At 40.9% G+C, this 17588-nt stretch overlaps 1 protein-coding gene across 1 annotated transcript in view; it reads right to left on the bottom strand.

Moving 5' to 3' along the window:
- Positions 1-15170, bottom strand: part of LOC138355210 (DBH-like monooxygenase protein 1) — a 42033-nt gene extending 26863 nt beyond the window's left edge. The window contains exons 1-3 of the mRNA XM_069310064.1: positions 15007-15170; positions 14295-14510; positions 2506-2613 (exon numbers count right to left, since the gene is read on the bottom strand). Of these exons, the coding sequence (XP_069166165.1) occupies positions 2506-2613; positions 14295-14501 (315 nt within the window). The 5' untranslated portion in view covers positions 14502-14510; positions 15007-15170. The remainder of the gene's footprint in view (positions 1-2505; positions 2614-14294; positions 14511-15006) is intronic.
- Between the last annotated feature and the right edge of the window lie 2418 nt (positions 15171-17588).

Raw genomic sequence — 17588 nt, 5'->3', positions numbered from 1 at the left:
ATTCGGTGGGCCTGGAATTTAGTGGACGGGCCGTCTATCCAGCCGTGGAGTTAGTAATGTGTGAAATGCTGCGTGTTTCCTTGGCGGCGATCTATGGTGTGGAATTGGTGTCATCACATCGGGCTATTGTGAAGTATGCGCACAAGGTCGACTACAGGGAATTTCTACGCCGTTACACGGGGCGGTTTTTGCCCCTGCCGGACGCTGCCGGTATGGTGCTCATCTCTGACCGCAATGGCGCCCTCACCTTTGTCAGCATGCATGGTACGCCCCTTGAATTCCCGGAGGAGCTGCTGCGGCGTTACTTTGGGCAGTTTGGTGCTGTCTTGAGTGTGAGGCTCAATATGGTTTCCTCCAGGGAAGCTTAAGGGCGTCCGAACTAGTATCCACACTCTAGGGATGCAGCTGCGGTCGGATATTCCATCCTCGGTGCAGCTCATGGGGGTATTACATCCGGATATACTATGCTTGTCAGCCTCGCACGTCTTTTCGCTGTGGTTTCTCGGGTCACCTTGCTGCTGCCTGCTCGGTGGCTGTTATTTCTCAATTGAATCTCTTTCATGAGAAGATTTCACTGCGGCTGTGTCTGGCGATGTTGACCTGGACCCTCAGACTATTTGTGCTGCTGTTTTCAGAGGTATTTGTGCTCGCAATGCGCCCTCAAAGTGGGAGCGGCAGTTGACGATTCCTGTGTGCCCATGTATTGCTTGGGTGCCTAGTGCCCATGTTTTTATGTCCGGGATTCCAGATATGATGGAGCGTCCTCGTGCACCTGTTCATCCTGCTACGATGCTTATTTGGGAGGGGTATTGCCTCCAGTTTCCGGTGGCGGAGTTCCAGAGAACTATGGGTAGGCGTGGCATTGTTTGCTCTTGCCTCCTGCTTGTTATGTCTGCTGTAGGTCCTTCAGGCTTATGGTGGTGTACTTTGGGTTTCTGTATTGTATTTTTATGTTTTGCTTTCTCCGGATTATTTGTGTTGTTTTGTTTCTGTCTGTCATGGATAGGCTACTGTAATGTGTTTTGTGTGTTTCCCTTTTATATTGTGCATATATAGGCATAGGTTAGGTTAGGTTAGGTTAGGTTAGGTTAGGTTAGGTTAGGTTAGGTTAGGTTTGGTTAGGTTAGGTTAGGTTAGGTGTTTAGGTTTTGTTAGCGATTATTTATATTTGTAGTACGTGGGTGAAGCATTTATAGCATTGTGATTGGAACAAAATTCGACAGTGAAGAACTTGCTCCGGAAGTGTTCGAACGAAATCTGTTGTGAGTCGTGTGTAAACCGTTTTTCATTCATAAACAGGGGGTTTGGCTGGTGCATGGAATCACTTTAGGTCTTTGTTTGGAGGACGGGCTGTAGTGTGAGGACGAGTTGCTCCCTGACGACTTTTGTTCATACCACAACTCTGTAAATGCTACACCCACATACTACAAAATAACAAAAATCACCAACAGAACCTAAACACCTAGTCTAATGTAACCAATGCCTAAATATACACAGTATCCGAATGTTTAACACTATCAATTTATATATGAGAAAATTCGTATTTTGAATGAACAGCATGTTAAAGTGGATGAATAGGTCTTTGGGGTCGACCGCTGATGGAATGGACTTGGTCTGAGGACGAGTTGTGCAGGTTAGTAGTTCGAATCCGGCAATTTCAACACAGACACGTAACTGCTACTTGCTGTTACTATACGATTTCCGGAGGTTTGACACTGTCCTCATAGGCGTTTGTTGGTCAGAGGCAGGAGCGGCCTATGGGCTGAGAAGAGAAGCATCAGCTTTCTTGATCTCCATTGACTCGGACGTGGAAACAGTAGACGCCCATACAGTAGAGGCCCATACAGTAGAGGCCCATACAGTAGAGGCCCATACAGTAGAGGCCCATACAGGTGACGCCCATACAGTAGACGCCCATACAGTAGACGCCCATACAGTAGACGTCCATACAGTAGACGTCCATACAGTAGAGGCCCATACAGGTGACGCCCATACAGTAGACGCCCATACAGTAGACGTCCATACAGTAGACGCCCATACAGTAGACGCCCATACAGTAGACGTCCATACAGTAGACGTCCATACAGTAGAGGCCCATACAGGTGACGCCCATACAGTAGACGCCCATACAGTAGACGTCCATACAGTAGACGTCCATACAGTAGACGCCCATACAGTAGACGCTAGCGGCACAATGAAGCTGTTCTCCTAATGGTCACCAACCCCGAACTGCTGCTTAGTTAATGTGTAATCAACCAAAACTAGACATTCAGGAGTGCATCTTGTTTCATATGGTAAGGATTCCTTCTGCAATTTAATCATAATTACTGAGATTTTACTTACCCCCTAGCTGATGCATGAACCATTCATGTGGAGACAATAGCTTGCAAAACTCACATGACGAAATAATATTTATTGGCTAAAGTTGTACAGAGCATCAAGTACTGACACAACATGTCTCTCCAGCTACGCAGACAATACCACAGACTCTCTGGCCACACTCACCTGCAGGAAGACCTTCCCGGAGTCGTCCACCCAGCCCAGCACCATGTCGGCGCCCTTCATCCCACCGTTGGGGGAGAACCCGAGACCCACGTACCCCTTCGTCGCCACCTGCAGCAGGAAGGTCAACCTTACAGGCAAATGACCATAACGAACAGCATTTTCATCGTCAGTTAAATTCAAACTATTTTATTGACTCAGGTGTTCTGGACGAAATCCTAACAATTTATCCAAAATTTGCTTGTCCATTTTGAAGAATGAAGAACAATTTTCATTTATATTACTTCTAAGCTGCATCACTTATGAACCCATCCCTGCCCTTGTGTGGCAGTGCACAATAGAAAGTTGTTTTCACATATCCATACATTAAAACATTGATTGTAACCATGATATATATGTACTTCAGCCTACAGTTTAGACCTATTGTCTTGTGTATGACCCTCTGTCCTGTGTGACAGTGAATACCAGCATTATCCTCACTTGAATTCCTCAGATTAGGTAAAATTGTTATTAATTTTGTCAATAAAGATGTTAATAACAATAAAAAGTTAAATTCACTATAATTAAATGTTCGCATCGGGAGCTGTTTATGCGCTTAACGTCAGCGTAAGTTTAGGGATAAAGTCGAAACACTCACACCTCACCCTAGACACGCCTCGCCCCAAGACACACCTCACCTTAAACAAGCCTCGTCCCAAGACACACCTCACCCTAGACAAGCCTCGCTCCAAGACACACCTCACCCTAGACAAGCCTCGCCCCAAGACACACTTCACCCTAGACATGTCTCGCCCCAAGACACACCTTACCCTAGACAAGCCTCGCCCCCAAGACACACCTCACCCTAGACAAGCCTCGCCCCCAAGACACACCTCACCCTAGACAAGCCTCGCCCCCAAGACACACCTCACCCTAGACAAGCCTCGCCCCCAAGACACACCTCACCCTAGACAAGCCTCGCCCCCAAGACACACCTCACCCTAGACAAGCCTCGCCCCCAAGACACACCTCACCCTAGACAAGCCTCGCCCCCAAGACACACCTCACCCTAGACAAGCCTCGCCCCCAAGACACACCTCACCCTAGACAAGCCTCGCCCCCAAGACACACCTCACCCTAGACAAGCCTCGCCCCCAAGAAACACCTCACCCTAGACAAGCCTCGCCCCCAAGACACACCTCACCCTAGACAAGCCTCGCCCCCAAGACACACCTCACCCTAGACAAGCCTCGCTCCCAAGACACACCTCACCCTAGACAAGCCTCGCCCCCAAGACACACCTCACCCTAGACAAGCCTCGCCCCCAAGACATACCTCACCCTAGACAAGCCTCGCCCCCAAGACACACCTCACCCTAGACAAGCCTCGCTCCCAAGACACACCTCACCTTAGACAAGCCTCGCCCCCAAGACACACCTCACCCTAGACACACCAGTAGTTGAAATGGCCCCAATGACCGTGCGCTTTGCTTTTTCCGATGCACGGTCACTGGCGCAGGAGGGGGGGTTAAATTTTTTCCGATGTACGGTCATTGGCACAGTGGTGTTCTCGATTTTTTCCCCCTGCCGGGCATTGGCCCATGGGATGTTTTCATATTTTCATATCAGTTATCAAGCACTCCCTTCCGTCATATATAATTTTGCTGAAAGGGGGAATCAAACAGCTCCTTTCTATCCTCTTAGTCCATGAAAATTATGTTTAAGGGGATTAAAAGGTCGGCCCCTATCTTGTGTGTTTTGCACTACCCCGGTGATCATGCACTACCCCGGTGATCATGCACTACCCCGGTGATCATGCACTACCCCGGTGATCATGCACTACCCCGGTGATCATGCACTACCCCGGTGATCATGCACTACCCCGGTGATCATGCACTACCCCGGTGATCATGCACTACCCCGGTGATCATGCACTACCCCGGTGATCATGCACAAACATCACTACTGGTCAGTGACGTAAGACAATCTACATCTTCCTGTATAAGACCGTTTTCTGATATGAAATATTTATTCCCATTTTCGATATTTATGTCAAGGGGATTAAAAGGCCGCCTTCTGTCGTACTTAAATTTGGTTACCTCGGTGACCCTACACAGACATCGCTAATAGTCAATGACGTCAGTCAATCTTCATCTCATCTGAATAAGTCATTTTTCTGTAATAGGATATACAAACCCATTTCCTTAATGTTTCCCATTTTCAAAGTTCATTTTATAGATAAGATCGTATATTGAACATAAGAAATGAAATTGCAGAAGGCCTTTTGCAGGATCTCCTATTTACTTCTAATCTATGTTAACCAAAGCATCAATTAGTACTATTAGATGAACTGCAGTAGATCTATTCTCTATTAATATCCCCTTTCAATAATAACACTCCATTAATATTCAGAAGGACCTATTTATCCCCCCTTACATAAGAACATAAGAATAAAGGTAACTGCAGAAGGCCCATACGAGGCAGCTCCTATTTATAACCACTCAATCCCACTCATATACATGTCCAACCCTCGCTTGAAACAATTGAAGGATCCCACCTCCACCACGTTACGCGGTAATTGGTTCAACAAATCAACAACCCTGTTACCGAATTTATCCAAGTTTTTCCTAAATCTATACTTATCCAATTTATACCCATTGTTTTGTGTTCTGTCATGTGTTGATACTTTTAATACCCAATTAATATCCCCTTTGTTATGTCCATTTATGCACTTGTAAAACTCTATCATGTCACCCCTAACTCTTCGCCTTTCCAGTGAATGCAATTTAAGCTTTGTTAATCTTTCTTCATATGAAAGACTTCTAATTTGGGGAATTAACTGTGTCCATCTACGCTGGACACATTCAAGTGTATTTATATCCATTCCATAGTATGGCGATCAAAACTGAACTGCATAATCTAAATGGGGCCTTACCAGAATAAGATATAGCTGAAGAACAACACCAGGTGTCTTGTTACTAACCCTTCGATTAATAAATCCCAGTGTCCTATTTGCCTTATTACGAACATTCATGCATTGATCCTTTGGTTTTAAATTCTTACTAATCATAACTCTCAGATTCCTTTTGCAATCCAACTTCGCAATCTCAACACCATCTAGCTCGTATCTTGTAACTCTTTCATCATTACCTAGCCTCAAAACTTTACATTTATCAGCTTTAAACTGCATCTGCCAATCTATTGACCATCTCAAAACACTATTTAGATCAACATGAAGTGATAGTGAGTCTTCTTCCGTGTTAATTGACATACCGAGTTTTGTATCATCGGCAAATTTGCAAATGTTGCTACTCAAACCTGAATCTAAATCATTTATATATATTATATTATAAACAACAGAGGTCCCAGGACAGAGCCTTGAGGCACTTCACTTACAACATTATCCCACTCTGACTTAATCCCATTTATACTAACTTTCTGTTTCCTTTGGAATAGCCATGCCCTAATCCAACTTAATATAGCACCCCCAATACCATGAGCCTCTATCTTTTTAACCAGTCTTTCATGTGGCACTGTATCAAAAGCTTTTCTAAAGTCAAGGTACACAACATCTCAATACTTACCACTATCAACTGCCTCAACTATGCTGGAATAATAAGATAGCAAATTTGTTAAACATGAACGGCCATTTGTAAAACCATGTTGCGACTCATTTATTTATTTATGTTTTTCAAGATGAAGACGAATTGTATTTGCAATTATCGATTCAAGTAACTTTCCCACAATAGACGTTAGGGTAATTGACCGACTAATTACGTATCTGGAAGCTGTTATATGTATAGAGATCAACCAAAAGATCGTTTATTGAACGTAGGAATGGATGAAATCCACTATCTCCCATTCGTATGAAATAAGGGGAGCAGAGTATGAACTAACATGTATCTCACTTTGGTCAGCGTTCACGCTTTGTTACCAAACCAGTATTTACAGAGGTCTTTTTCTAAATCTAAACTTATCCAATTTATGCCCATTGTTTTCGTGTTCTGTCTTGTGTTTATACTTTTAATAGTCTATTGATAATCCCGTTTGTTATGTCCAATCATCCACTTGCACACCTCTATCATGTCACCCCCTAATTCTTTGCCTTTCTAGAGAATGTAATTTAAGCTTTGCCAATCTTTCTTCAAGGATCGTTTGTTGAGCATAGGAATGGTTGAAATCCCCTACCCATTCGTATGAAAGAAGGGGAGCAACACAGAGCAAGAACTAATATGAATCTCACATGCGACAGTTTTAAAATAACATAAAAAATCAGGCATAGGAACACTACTGACTCCCTGTTGAAGTTTCTAAGTGCATGAAAATATATGTTATTATATAATTTTCCCCAAACAAACTACAAAATCACTCAGACATTTTCATTTATTCCTCAACACCCATGTATGCACACCTGCTAATGTCATGTATGTCTCATTAATCCTCAAAAAATCACCTCACTGTATCATATATCCAATCTAAATACTCATACAGTGTACATATGTATGAACTAGATTGAGTAGAAACTGCTTCGTATGTTCAAAAATAGGCCTTGTACAGTTACCTTCATTCTGATGTTCTCAACACGTCATCATACCCAATGCGGTTTGATCCACCAATAGGCTACATTGCTTTTAGTCTCCCATGACACTAGCAGTTCCAAGGAGGGACCCAGCCACTCATTAGCACATACCTTTAATCTCTCAATAGCTCAACTGTTCGCTGTGTCATCACCGGCTACATCATGATGCCTTGTGTCCACTCGTATTTTCGCTCATTGCGCATATTTTTTTGTTATTCAATTCATCGACCTTACCAAACCATCCTAACCTAACCTAACCTAACCTAAGCTATAAGAAACAAACAAAAACCAATTATTCTACGGTGATAAGATCCATTGTCTTAGCGATGCATGACATCACAAAAGCCGTTCTTGTAAGAACTATTGTCTCTCATTAACACATAGATGTGCGACAGGTTTACAGCGACCTGACTTTTCAACTGTGAGTGACGTCACAAGATGCGCAATGAGGCCTTGGCATCCTACTTATTTATGTAGTATATTAAATGTTATTATTAAAAAAATGGCTAAACTATCCATCCCCAACCTAACCTAACTTCTTCATAGACATAAGAATATACATTTTAGTCGCCCGCAACTTTAATCATTCATTATACAGTGATAAATTCAAAACTAAAATAGCTACCTAAATGTCGTACCCAAATTCATCTGAATCGTACGTCTGGCAGCATAGCAGGTCAGCTGTCCTCACATCCATCAAATAGCTGCCAAAATGTCTTACTGTAATTCATCCATCTACCAACTCAGCTCAATCCTAGCCAGTATATTCATAGGTTAATCATTCCAAGACCTCGAAAATCCCAATCTTGCTACACAAAGCTAACACCAATCTACAGATAACTTGTTTCTAAATCAACAGTCACACATACATACACACATACATACATACATACATACATACATACATACATACATACATACATACATACATACATACATACATTACATACATACATACATACATACATACATACATACATACATACATACATACATACATACATTACATACATACATACATACATACATACATACATACATACATACATACATACATACATACATACTTGGACCTATCCTGTTTCTGATATACGTAAATGATCTCCCAGAGAGTATAGACTCATTCCTCTCAATGTTTGCTGACGACGCCAAAATTATGAGAAGGATTAAGACAGAGGAGGACAGCTTGAGGCTTCAAGAAGACCTGGACAAGCTGCAGGAATGGTCGAACAAATGGCTGTTAGAGTTTAATTCAAGCAAATGTAATGTAATGAAGATAGGGGTAGGAAGCAGGAGACCAGATGGAAAAGTATCACTTGGGAGATGAAATACTTCAAGAGTCAGAGAGAGAGAGAAAGACCTGGGGGTTGATATCACGCCAGACCTGTCCCCTGAAGCTCATATCAAGAGGATAACAGCAGCAGCATATGCCAGGTTGGCTAATATAAGAACGGCCTTTAGAAACTTGTGTAAGGAATCTTTCAGAACATTATTTACCACATATGTCAGACCAATCCTGGAGTATGCGGCACCAGCATGGAGTCCATATCTAGTCAAGCATAAGACTAAAATGGAAAAGGTTCAAAGGTTTGCCACCAGACTAGTACCCGAACTGAGAGGTATGAGCTACGAGGAGAGACTACGGGAATTAAACCTCACTTCGTTGGAAGACAGAAGAGTTAGGGGGGACATGATCACCACATTCAAGATCCTCAAGGGAATCGACAGGGTTGATAAAGACAGGCTGTTTAACACAAGTGGCACACGCACTAGGGGACACAGGTGGAAACTGAGTGCCCAAATGAGCCACAGAGATATTAGAAAGAACTTTTTTTAGTGTCAGAGTGGTTGACAAATGGAATGCATTAGGAAGTGATGTGGTGGAGGCTGACTCCATACACAGTTTCAAGTGTAGATATGATAGAGCCCAATAGGCTCAGGAACCTGTACACCTGTTAATTGTCAGTTGAGAGGCGGGACCAAAGAGCCAGAGCTCAACCCCCGCAAGCACAACTAGGTGAGTACATACATACATACATACATACATACATACATACATACATACATACATACATACATACATACATACATACATACATACATACATACATACACATACTCCACAACTCATACATGTAGACAATAGCCTGTTTTGCCACCATTGCACCATTAATCAGATGTAATTTATGCCATATGAATCCCTGAAATGTATTAAGAATAAGATTTCAGTAACCCTACAGCTCATTCACCCCAAGTAATCTTAATTATTTATACCGTTAATTCATACTAATGCATACCAATCAGCAAGGCATTCATATTATTCCAGCAAGTGTAGAATATAATTAAATACCCACCTACATACTATTCAAATTGATAAACCAAGGTGTATATGTCCCATTGAAATAAATACATTAGTAATTATTAATAAAAAGCTAAGGTTGTGATAAGGCATACAAAAATATATTAATATAACATCATTCACACAAAATGCAACACTTGTACTTACACTAAAGATATACACACACACACAAAAAACAAACAGTAAAAACACGTGCACATTTACACTCAATATAGCATTTGAGCACAAATCATTTCCACGTAAATATTCCATTTTCACAGAAAATACAACATTTACACACCAGATATGACATTTCAGGCACAAAATATATTATTTACACACAAAATATGCCATTTATAGACAAAATATGTCATTTACATACAAAATATGTCAGTTGCCTACAAAATATACCATTTACACAAATATTGCATATACACTCAAAGTATAACATTTACACAAAGTAAATGAATTTGGTGAATTTACACCAAATATATCCCATTGCATAAATATAGCAAAATACATATACGCTCACAATCAAAAAGTGCTTTCACTAAAATTACTCAATTCCATAAACATAATTTTCACAAAATACACACACATTGTCTCATAAACCCACAAAATACACACACATTGTCTCATAAACCCACAAAATACACACACATTGTCTCATAAACCCACAAAATACACACACATTGTCTCATAAACCAAATAAACTTTCACACTTGCACATAAAAATCTATTTTTCAGATAACATATACAGAACTTACACTAATACACAATTCGCACAAAAAATACAGTTGCACTAGTTCCACTTCAGCAAATTAAAAACACAACTTGCATAAATACACTATTTGCACAAAACGATTATAAAACATGGACAATTATTGCAAAATTGTGTAATTAATACACATCTCTGTACAATTAATACAAGCAAACTTGCTATATAATTACACAACTTGCACAATGACAATCAATACTCAAAGGTATAAATAAACAATTCGTTCATATACAATTACACAACATACACAATTAATACACAACTTGCACAATTATTACACATCTTTCAGAATTATTACACAATTTGCATAAATACAGTCAATACATATCCAGTACAAATACATACAATACATAACAAGCCCAAATATGTAAATACACAACCATCACAAATACACTATTCACACAAATACAATTACAACATATGCACAGTTAATACACAACTTGCACAAATATGAACGATACATAACTAGTGCATATACATTAAATAAACAACTACACAATTCCACAACATAAAAGTTGGCAAAATTTAAGCTATTCCCACCTAAATTCAACCTAATTTGAGCCAATTTCCACCAAATATACCCAAATGTTTTGTATCATAGCACAGTCAAAAGCCCATTTTTACCCTCAATTTTCACCTATTCCAACCTACCCTAGACAACCTTACCTAACCTGACCTAGCATATCCAAAGCTAAATTTGATTACAGTTGCCAAAATTTATGCTGTCCCATCTAAATTCTACCTCATTTAAGGCAATTTACACCAAATATATCCCAAATATTTTATATCATAGCACAGGCAGAGCCCCATTTTTACCCACATTTTCACCTATTCCAACCTACCCTACACAACCTCACCTAACCTGACCAAGCATATTCAAAGCTAGATTTGAATAAAAGTTGGTTAAATTTATGCTGTCACACCTAAATTTATCCTAATTTGAGACAATTTCCACCAAATATACCCAAAATGTTTTTTCATAGCAAAACCAAAGCCCATTTTACCCAAGTTTTCACCTATTCCATCTTACCTTACATGACCTTACCTAACCTAACCTAGCATATCCAAAGCTAGATTTGATTAAAGTTGATGAAATTTAAGCTATCCCTCCTAAATTCAACCTAATTTAAGAAAATTTACACCATATATACCCAAATGTTTCGTACCATAGCACAGCCAAAGCCCATTTTACCCAAGTTTTCACTTATGCCATCTAAATTTAATGTATATTTCCAATATCCGACATCCGTTTCTAGCACAACATGCCCAGTTCCCAAGATCATTTCATAAAGCTAGTACTGTGTCCATATAACTATTTCCAATATCTGGATGTGTTTGTCTATCATCAATTCTACCAAACCAAACCTAACCTATCCTAACACATTTGGAATTGAAAATAATATTGAAGCAGTTGAAAAACCTGATTTCAGGGGAAGACATTATGGGAATCTTTGAAATTTCTTTACGGAATTTGACTGGAAAGACTTGCTGTTAGGAAATGAAGTAAATGAGATGTATGTCAAGTTTTCTGAAATATATGATAAAGACACAAACAAATTTAAACCAAAGCAGAGATGTAGAGCTAGGAAATAGGATTGGTTCAACAGAAATGGTGAGAGGATCAGAGACCAAAAGACACAACAATGGAATCAATATAGTAAGAGGCCAAACCCCCAAAACATACCAGCGATACAGAGATGCGAGAAACAACTACATAGCAAAGAGGAGAGAGGCAGAAAGAAATTTTGAAAAAGGGATAGCAGACAAATGTAAAACAGAATTAGATCTATTCTATAGATTCATAAACAACAAATTGTAGGTAAAGAATAATATTCCGAGGTTGAAAATGGGAAACAGATTCACAAAATGAAATGTGTGAAACATTCAACGAAAAGTTCCAAAGTGTGTTTGTACAAAATTAAATCTTCAGAGAACCAGACAATAAGAATTGCAGAGAACAACATAGAGCACATAGAGGTGTCTAGGGACGAAGTGAAAAAAATGTTCAAGGAGCTAAGTAAGAACAAATCATTCGGGCCAGATGGAGTTTTATCATGGGTTCTGAGACAACATGCACCTGAGCTCAGCATTCCACTTCAACTGACTTTTCAGTTGAAGTGGATCCCTGTGTTCAATCCTGTGTACAGTACAATCATCCCTGTGTACTGGAGTCGTAGCAGATGTGTGGAAAAAGGCTAACATAGTTTTAATCTACAAAAGTGGCAGCAGGGAAGACCCCCGTAATTATAGATCTGTATCATTGCCAAACTGGATCCACTAGGGCAATTCGTTGTTACCTTCAACGTTGTTCTGACAGTTTCTGCGACGGCGCTGGAACCAATCGTATTTGTGTTTGCCTTTCTGTTGGAGACTTTCGGCGCCGTGGAGAAGGGGGATCTGCTGCATGGGTAACAGCTTCTCCCCCGTATAAACCTACCCTGGCTATGCACCCTGGAGAGACCACTCCATGCCGACAACCAGAGTGCAACTACATAGCCTCCTAAGACTGATGGATGCCTAGTAATATCATTGACAAAAGTAACAGTCAAAATATTGGAAACAAATAATTAAAACTAAATGGGTAGAACACCTGGAGAAAAACAATATAATATCAGACAGTCAGTAGGGGTTTTGATCTGGAAGATCCTGTGTAACTAATTTACTCAGTTTCTATGATCAAGCCACAGAGATTTTACAGGAAAGATATGGTTGGGTTGACTGCATCTATCTGGACGTAAAAAAGGCTTTCAACAGAGTTCCACATAAGAGGTTGTTCTAGAAACTGGAACATATTGGAAGAGTGACAGGTAAGCTTCTAACATGGATGAAAAATTTTCTGACTGATAGAAAAATGAGGGCAGTAATCAGAGACAGTGTATCGGACTGGAGAAATTTCACAAGTGGAGTACCACAGGGTTCAGTTCTTGTACCGGTAATATCCATTGACTACTTGAACATTACCGGTGGAATACAGAATTATATGAACAAGTTTGCTGATGATGCTAAGATAATAGGAAGGATAAGAACTTAGATGATTGTCATGCCCTTCAAGAAGACCTAGACAAAATAAGTATATGTAGCACCACTACATAGAACGTGGGATAGGAGAACATTGACCCCACACAACCTATAAATTACGTGAGAAATTTTTAAATAATTATGATAAAGAAAGAGATATAGGGGTGGTTGTAAATAGAAAACTAGTACCTGAGAGCCACATTAAGAACGTTGTGCGAGGAGCCTATGCCACGCTTTCTAACTTGAGAATTGCTTTTAAATACTTGGATGGTGAAACACTAAAGATATTCTCACCACTTTTGTTAGACCAAAGCTAGAATATGCAGCGGTGTGTGATGCCCATATTTTAAGAAGCACATCAACAAACTGGAAAAGGTGCAAGACATGCCACTAAGGGGCTCCTAGAGCTGAAGGACAAGAAGTATGAAGAGAAGTTCGATGCATTAAATATGCCAAAACTAGAAGATAGAAGAAAAAGAGGCGATATGATCACTACGTACAAAATAGTAACAGGAATCGATAAAATTGATAGGGAAGAATTCCTGAGACCTGGAACTTCAAGAACAAGAGGTCATAGATTTACACTAACTAAACAAAGCTGCCGGAGAAATAAAAAAAAAAATCACTTTTGCAAACAGAGTGGTAGACGGTTGGAACAAGTTAAACGATAAGGGGCCAAAACCGTCATTAGTTTCAAAACGTTATATGACAAAGAGTACTGGGAAGATGGGACACCACGAGCGTAGCTCTCATCCTGTAACTACACTAAGGTAATTGCACTTTGGTAATTACACACACACACACACACACACACACACACACACACACACACACACACACACACACACACACACACACACACACACACACACACACACACACACACACACACACACACACACACACACACACACACACACACACACACACACACACACACACACACACACACACACACACACACACACACAAACACACACACACACACACACAAACACACACACACACACACACACACACACACACACACACACACACACACACACACACACACACACACACACACACACACACACACACACACACACACACCAAACTGACCTGAACTTCGAAGATGACTTGGTTGTCTCCTGGCGCCCACATGACAACATACTTGCCCTTTTGATCTAGGACGGACCTGCGCGTATATTCTAGTGGGGGGAGGCTGCCTGTGGCCTCCGCGTCCATACTCACGCCCTTGAGCCCCGTCACCATCATCACCATCACCATCACCATCACCACCATCACCACACATGACGCCGACCCCATACTCTGCAGCTAAAGAATGATGTGCATTAGGTCCTGACAAAATACCATGCAAGATCATTGTAGATGCTGAAAAACAGAAAATCTGTTTACAAATATGACGAGACATTATAGGCTGCGACAGAGATTATTTGTAAATGAATATATGTGTTTTACACGTTTAATTTAACGGTGAAGTTTAGAAGCGTTCGCGATGAGAATATTTAGAATATTGCACACTAACACAGTCTTACATAGGAATAATATTTAGCTGATTTTTTTTAATTAATATAAATATATATATATATATATATATATATATATATATTTATATATATATATATATATATATATATATATATATATATATATATATATATATATATATATATATATATATATATATATATATATATATATATATATATATATATATATATATATATATAAGTTATAAGACGTTTGTGTAAAAAGAGACGGTGCACAGTGTCTCAGGTAAGAATGCTCAGGCCGGCAGCACAGTGCTCACCCCAGGTAAGAATGCTCAGGCCGGCCACACAGTGCTCACCCCAGGTAAGAATGCTCAGGCCGGCAGCACAGTGCTCACCCCAGGTAAGAATGCTCAGGCCGGCAGCACAGTGCTCACCCCAGGTAAGAATGCTCAGGCCGGCAGCACAGTGCTCACCCCAGGTAAGACTGATCAAGACTGAGGCGGCCAGGTCTCATGGACTGGTCTTCGCTACCAACAACGTCATCCCACCAATTACACTCATTACTGACTTTGTATACAACATATCCCGCTGCTGCCGTTTTGGAAAACAATTGTAGTTCTTTGCCACTGTCATACACACTCGTTCATACATTGATTAATACACTTTTTGTAGTTAAACCAAAAACATTCCGACAAGTGATTTGTTTAACAATATTGACAGTCTTAAGCGAAGCCAAGACTCTCACTTGCTACATGATATATGTGAGTTGAGGATCGAGAGGCCACACCCTGGAAACACAAACCGAAACTGTCTCTATTTTCCGCTTGTTACAACTTGTAATAAAGTTGTTACATCTTGGCTTAACGTGTTTATGACGTATTAGAACGTTGTTACAACTTGCTATATTGGTTGTTATAACTGGTTAGGAGGTGTTAAAACTTGTTCGAACGTTGTACCAACGTCGTAGTTTCGGTGTGTGTTTGGCGGGCAGTGCCTAACATAATCATAATATTAAGTTAATGACGGACAATAGAACATTGAATAACAATAAAACACTAAGGAACAATAGAACATCGAGGAACAATAGAACATCGAGGAACAAGAGAAGTTTGTTCTCTGCAGAGTCATGGCGGCTTCTGGCGTTGGTACGACAACAAAGCAACACAACAAAGGATAATTCAGGTAATGGAACGTTGCCTGAGAGGCTGGTAGACTCAAGGCCATGTGACGCGACGTCATTCATCATGTCTCTAGTGATGTCACAAACAACGTCAAAGGGAAGCAAAGGAGAGCAGCATTAGAAAGGCTTCGTCTTGGAGTGTCGCAAAGGACAGGGGACTTTAGAAGACTCTGACAAGGCCGCCTACAGCTGTCCTGAAGACTTCCGATTCACTTGCCGTGCTGGAAGACGAGTGCTGCGGGGAGACTGCAGTTTGCTTGAAAGTCAAGGCAACGAAGGGAGCGCCGGTCCCTCAAGCTGCTCACAATGTAAAAAAAGTAGCAAAATGAATTTTGGTTGTGGGAGATTCCCAGGTGAGGTATTTGGATAAAACTTTCTGTACCAGAGATAGACCAGGTTAAGGGTTTGCTATCCAGGAGCAGGGATTTGTGATATAGTAAGCAACATGAGTGGTATTATGGCTTTAAATGGGAACAGACCCATTATTTGTATCAGTGCCGGTGGATATGATGTTGGAGGAGTTAGGAGTGAAGAACTGATGCAGAGGTTTAAGTCAGTCATATAATTAGTTAGGAGCAAGGGAGGAATCCAGATCGTATGTGGCATTCTTCCAAGAAAGGGAGTTGGAAATGAATAGTTGTCAAGGGCACTTGGTGTCAATTGCCGACTGGACAAATATTGCAAATTAAATGCAATATCATTCATTGATAACTATGGAAGGAACGACATGTATGCTCGGGATGGTGTGCATCTCTCTAGGGCTGAGGTGGTGTTGTTGTCAACTGGTTGGAACCTGTGGTTGGAGGTGCTTGTTTGGGTTTAAACTGTTACTAGATAGTGGTATGGGAATTGATATGGAGAAAGAAGGCAATAAAAGTATGTATTGGTGGGGAAAACAAATTGGCAAAATTAATAGGGAAAGAGAAGGGCCTCAAAATACCAATACACTAAAGGAATATTACACGAACAGTAGGAGTCTAAGAAACAAAATAAACGATTTAAATGCGATTGTCTGTACAGAAACAATAGATATTATTGCACTTACCGAAACATGGATGAATGTAGAAAACAGAGAACTATTAGCTGAATATCAAATAAACGGATATAAACTATTTCACAGTAATAGATATATTAGACGAGGAGGGGAAGTAGCTATATATGTCAGACCGCCACTGACATCCAGTGATGTCAGTGGTGGTCTTGGTGTCTCCAGTGATGTCAGTGGCGGTCTTGGTGTCTCCAGTGATGTCAGTGGCGGTCTGGTGTCTCCAGTGATGTCAGTAGTGGTCTGATGTCTCCAGTGATGTCAGTGGCGGCCCGGTGTCTCCAGTGATGTCAGTGGCGGCCCGGTGTCTCCAGTGATGTCAGTGGCGGTCTGATGTCTCCAGTGATGTCAGTGGCGGTCTGATGTCTCCAGTGATGTCAGTGGCGGTCTGATGTCTCCAGTGATGTCAGTGGTGGTCTGGTGTCTCCAGTGATGTCAGTGGCGGTCTGATGTCTCCAGTGATGTCAGTGGTGGTCTGGTGTCTCCAGTGATGTCAGTGGCGGTCTGATGTCTCCAGTGATGTCAGTGGCGGTCTGATGTCTCCAGTGATGTCAGTGGCGGTCTGATGTCTCCAGTGATGTCAGTGGTGGTCTGGTGTCTCCAGTGATGTCAGTGCGCGGTCTGATGTCTCCAGTGATGTCAGTGGTGGTCTGATGTCTCCAGTGATGTCAGTG

Source organism: Procambarus clarkii, chromosome 66 (genome assembly GCF_040958095.1).
Source record: "Procambarus clarkii isolate CNS0578487 chromosome 66, FALCON_Pclarkii_2.0, whole genome shotgun sequence".
NCBI classification, from domain to species: domain Eukaryota; kingdom Metazoa; phylum Arthropoda; class Malacostraca; order Decapoda; family Cambaridae; genus Procambarus; species Procambarus clarkii.
Note: the sequence above shows the minus strand (reverse complement) of the source record. Positions and strands in the feature narration are given on the sequence as shown.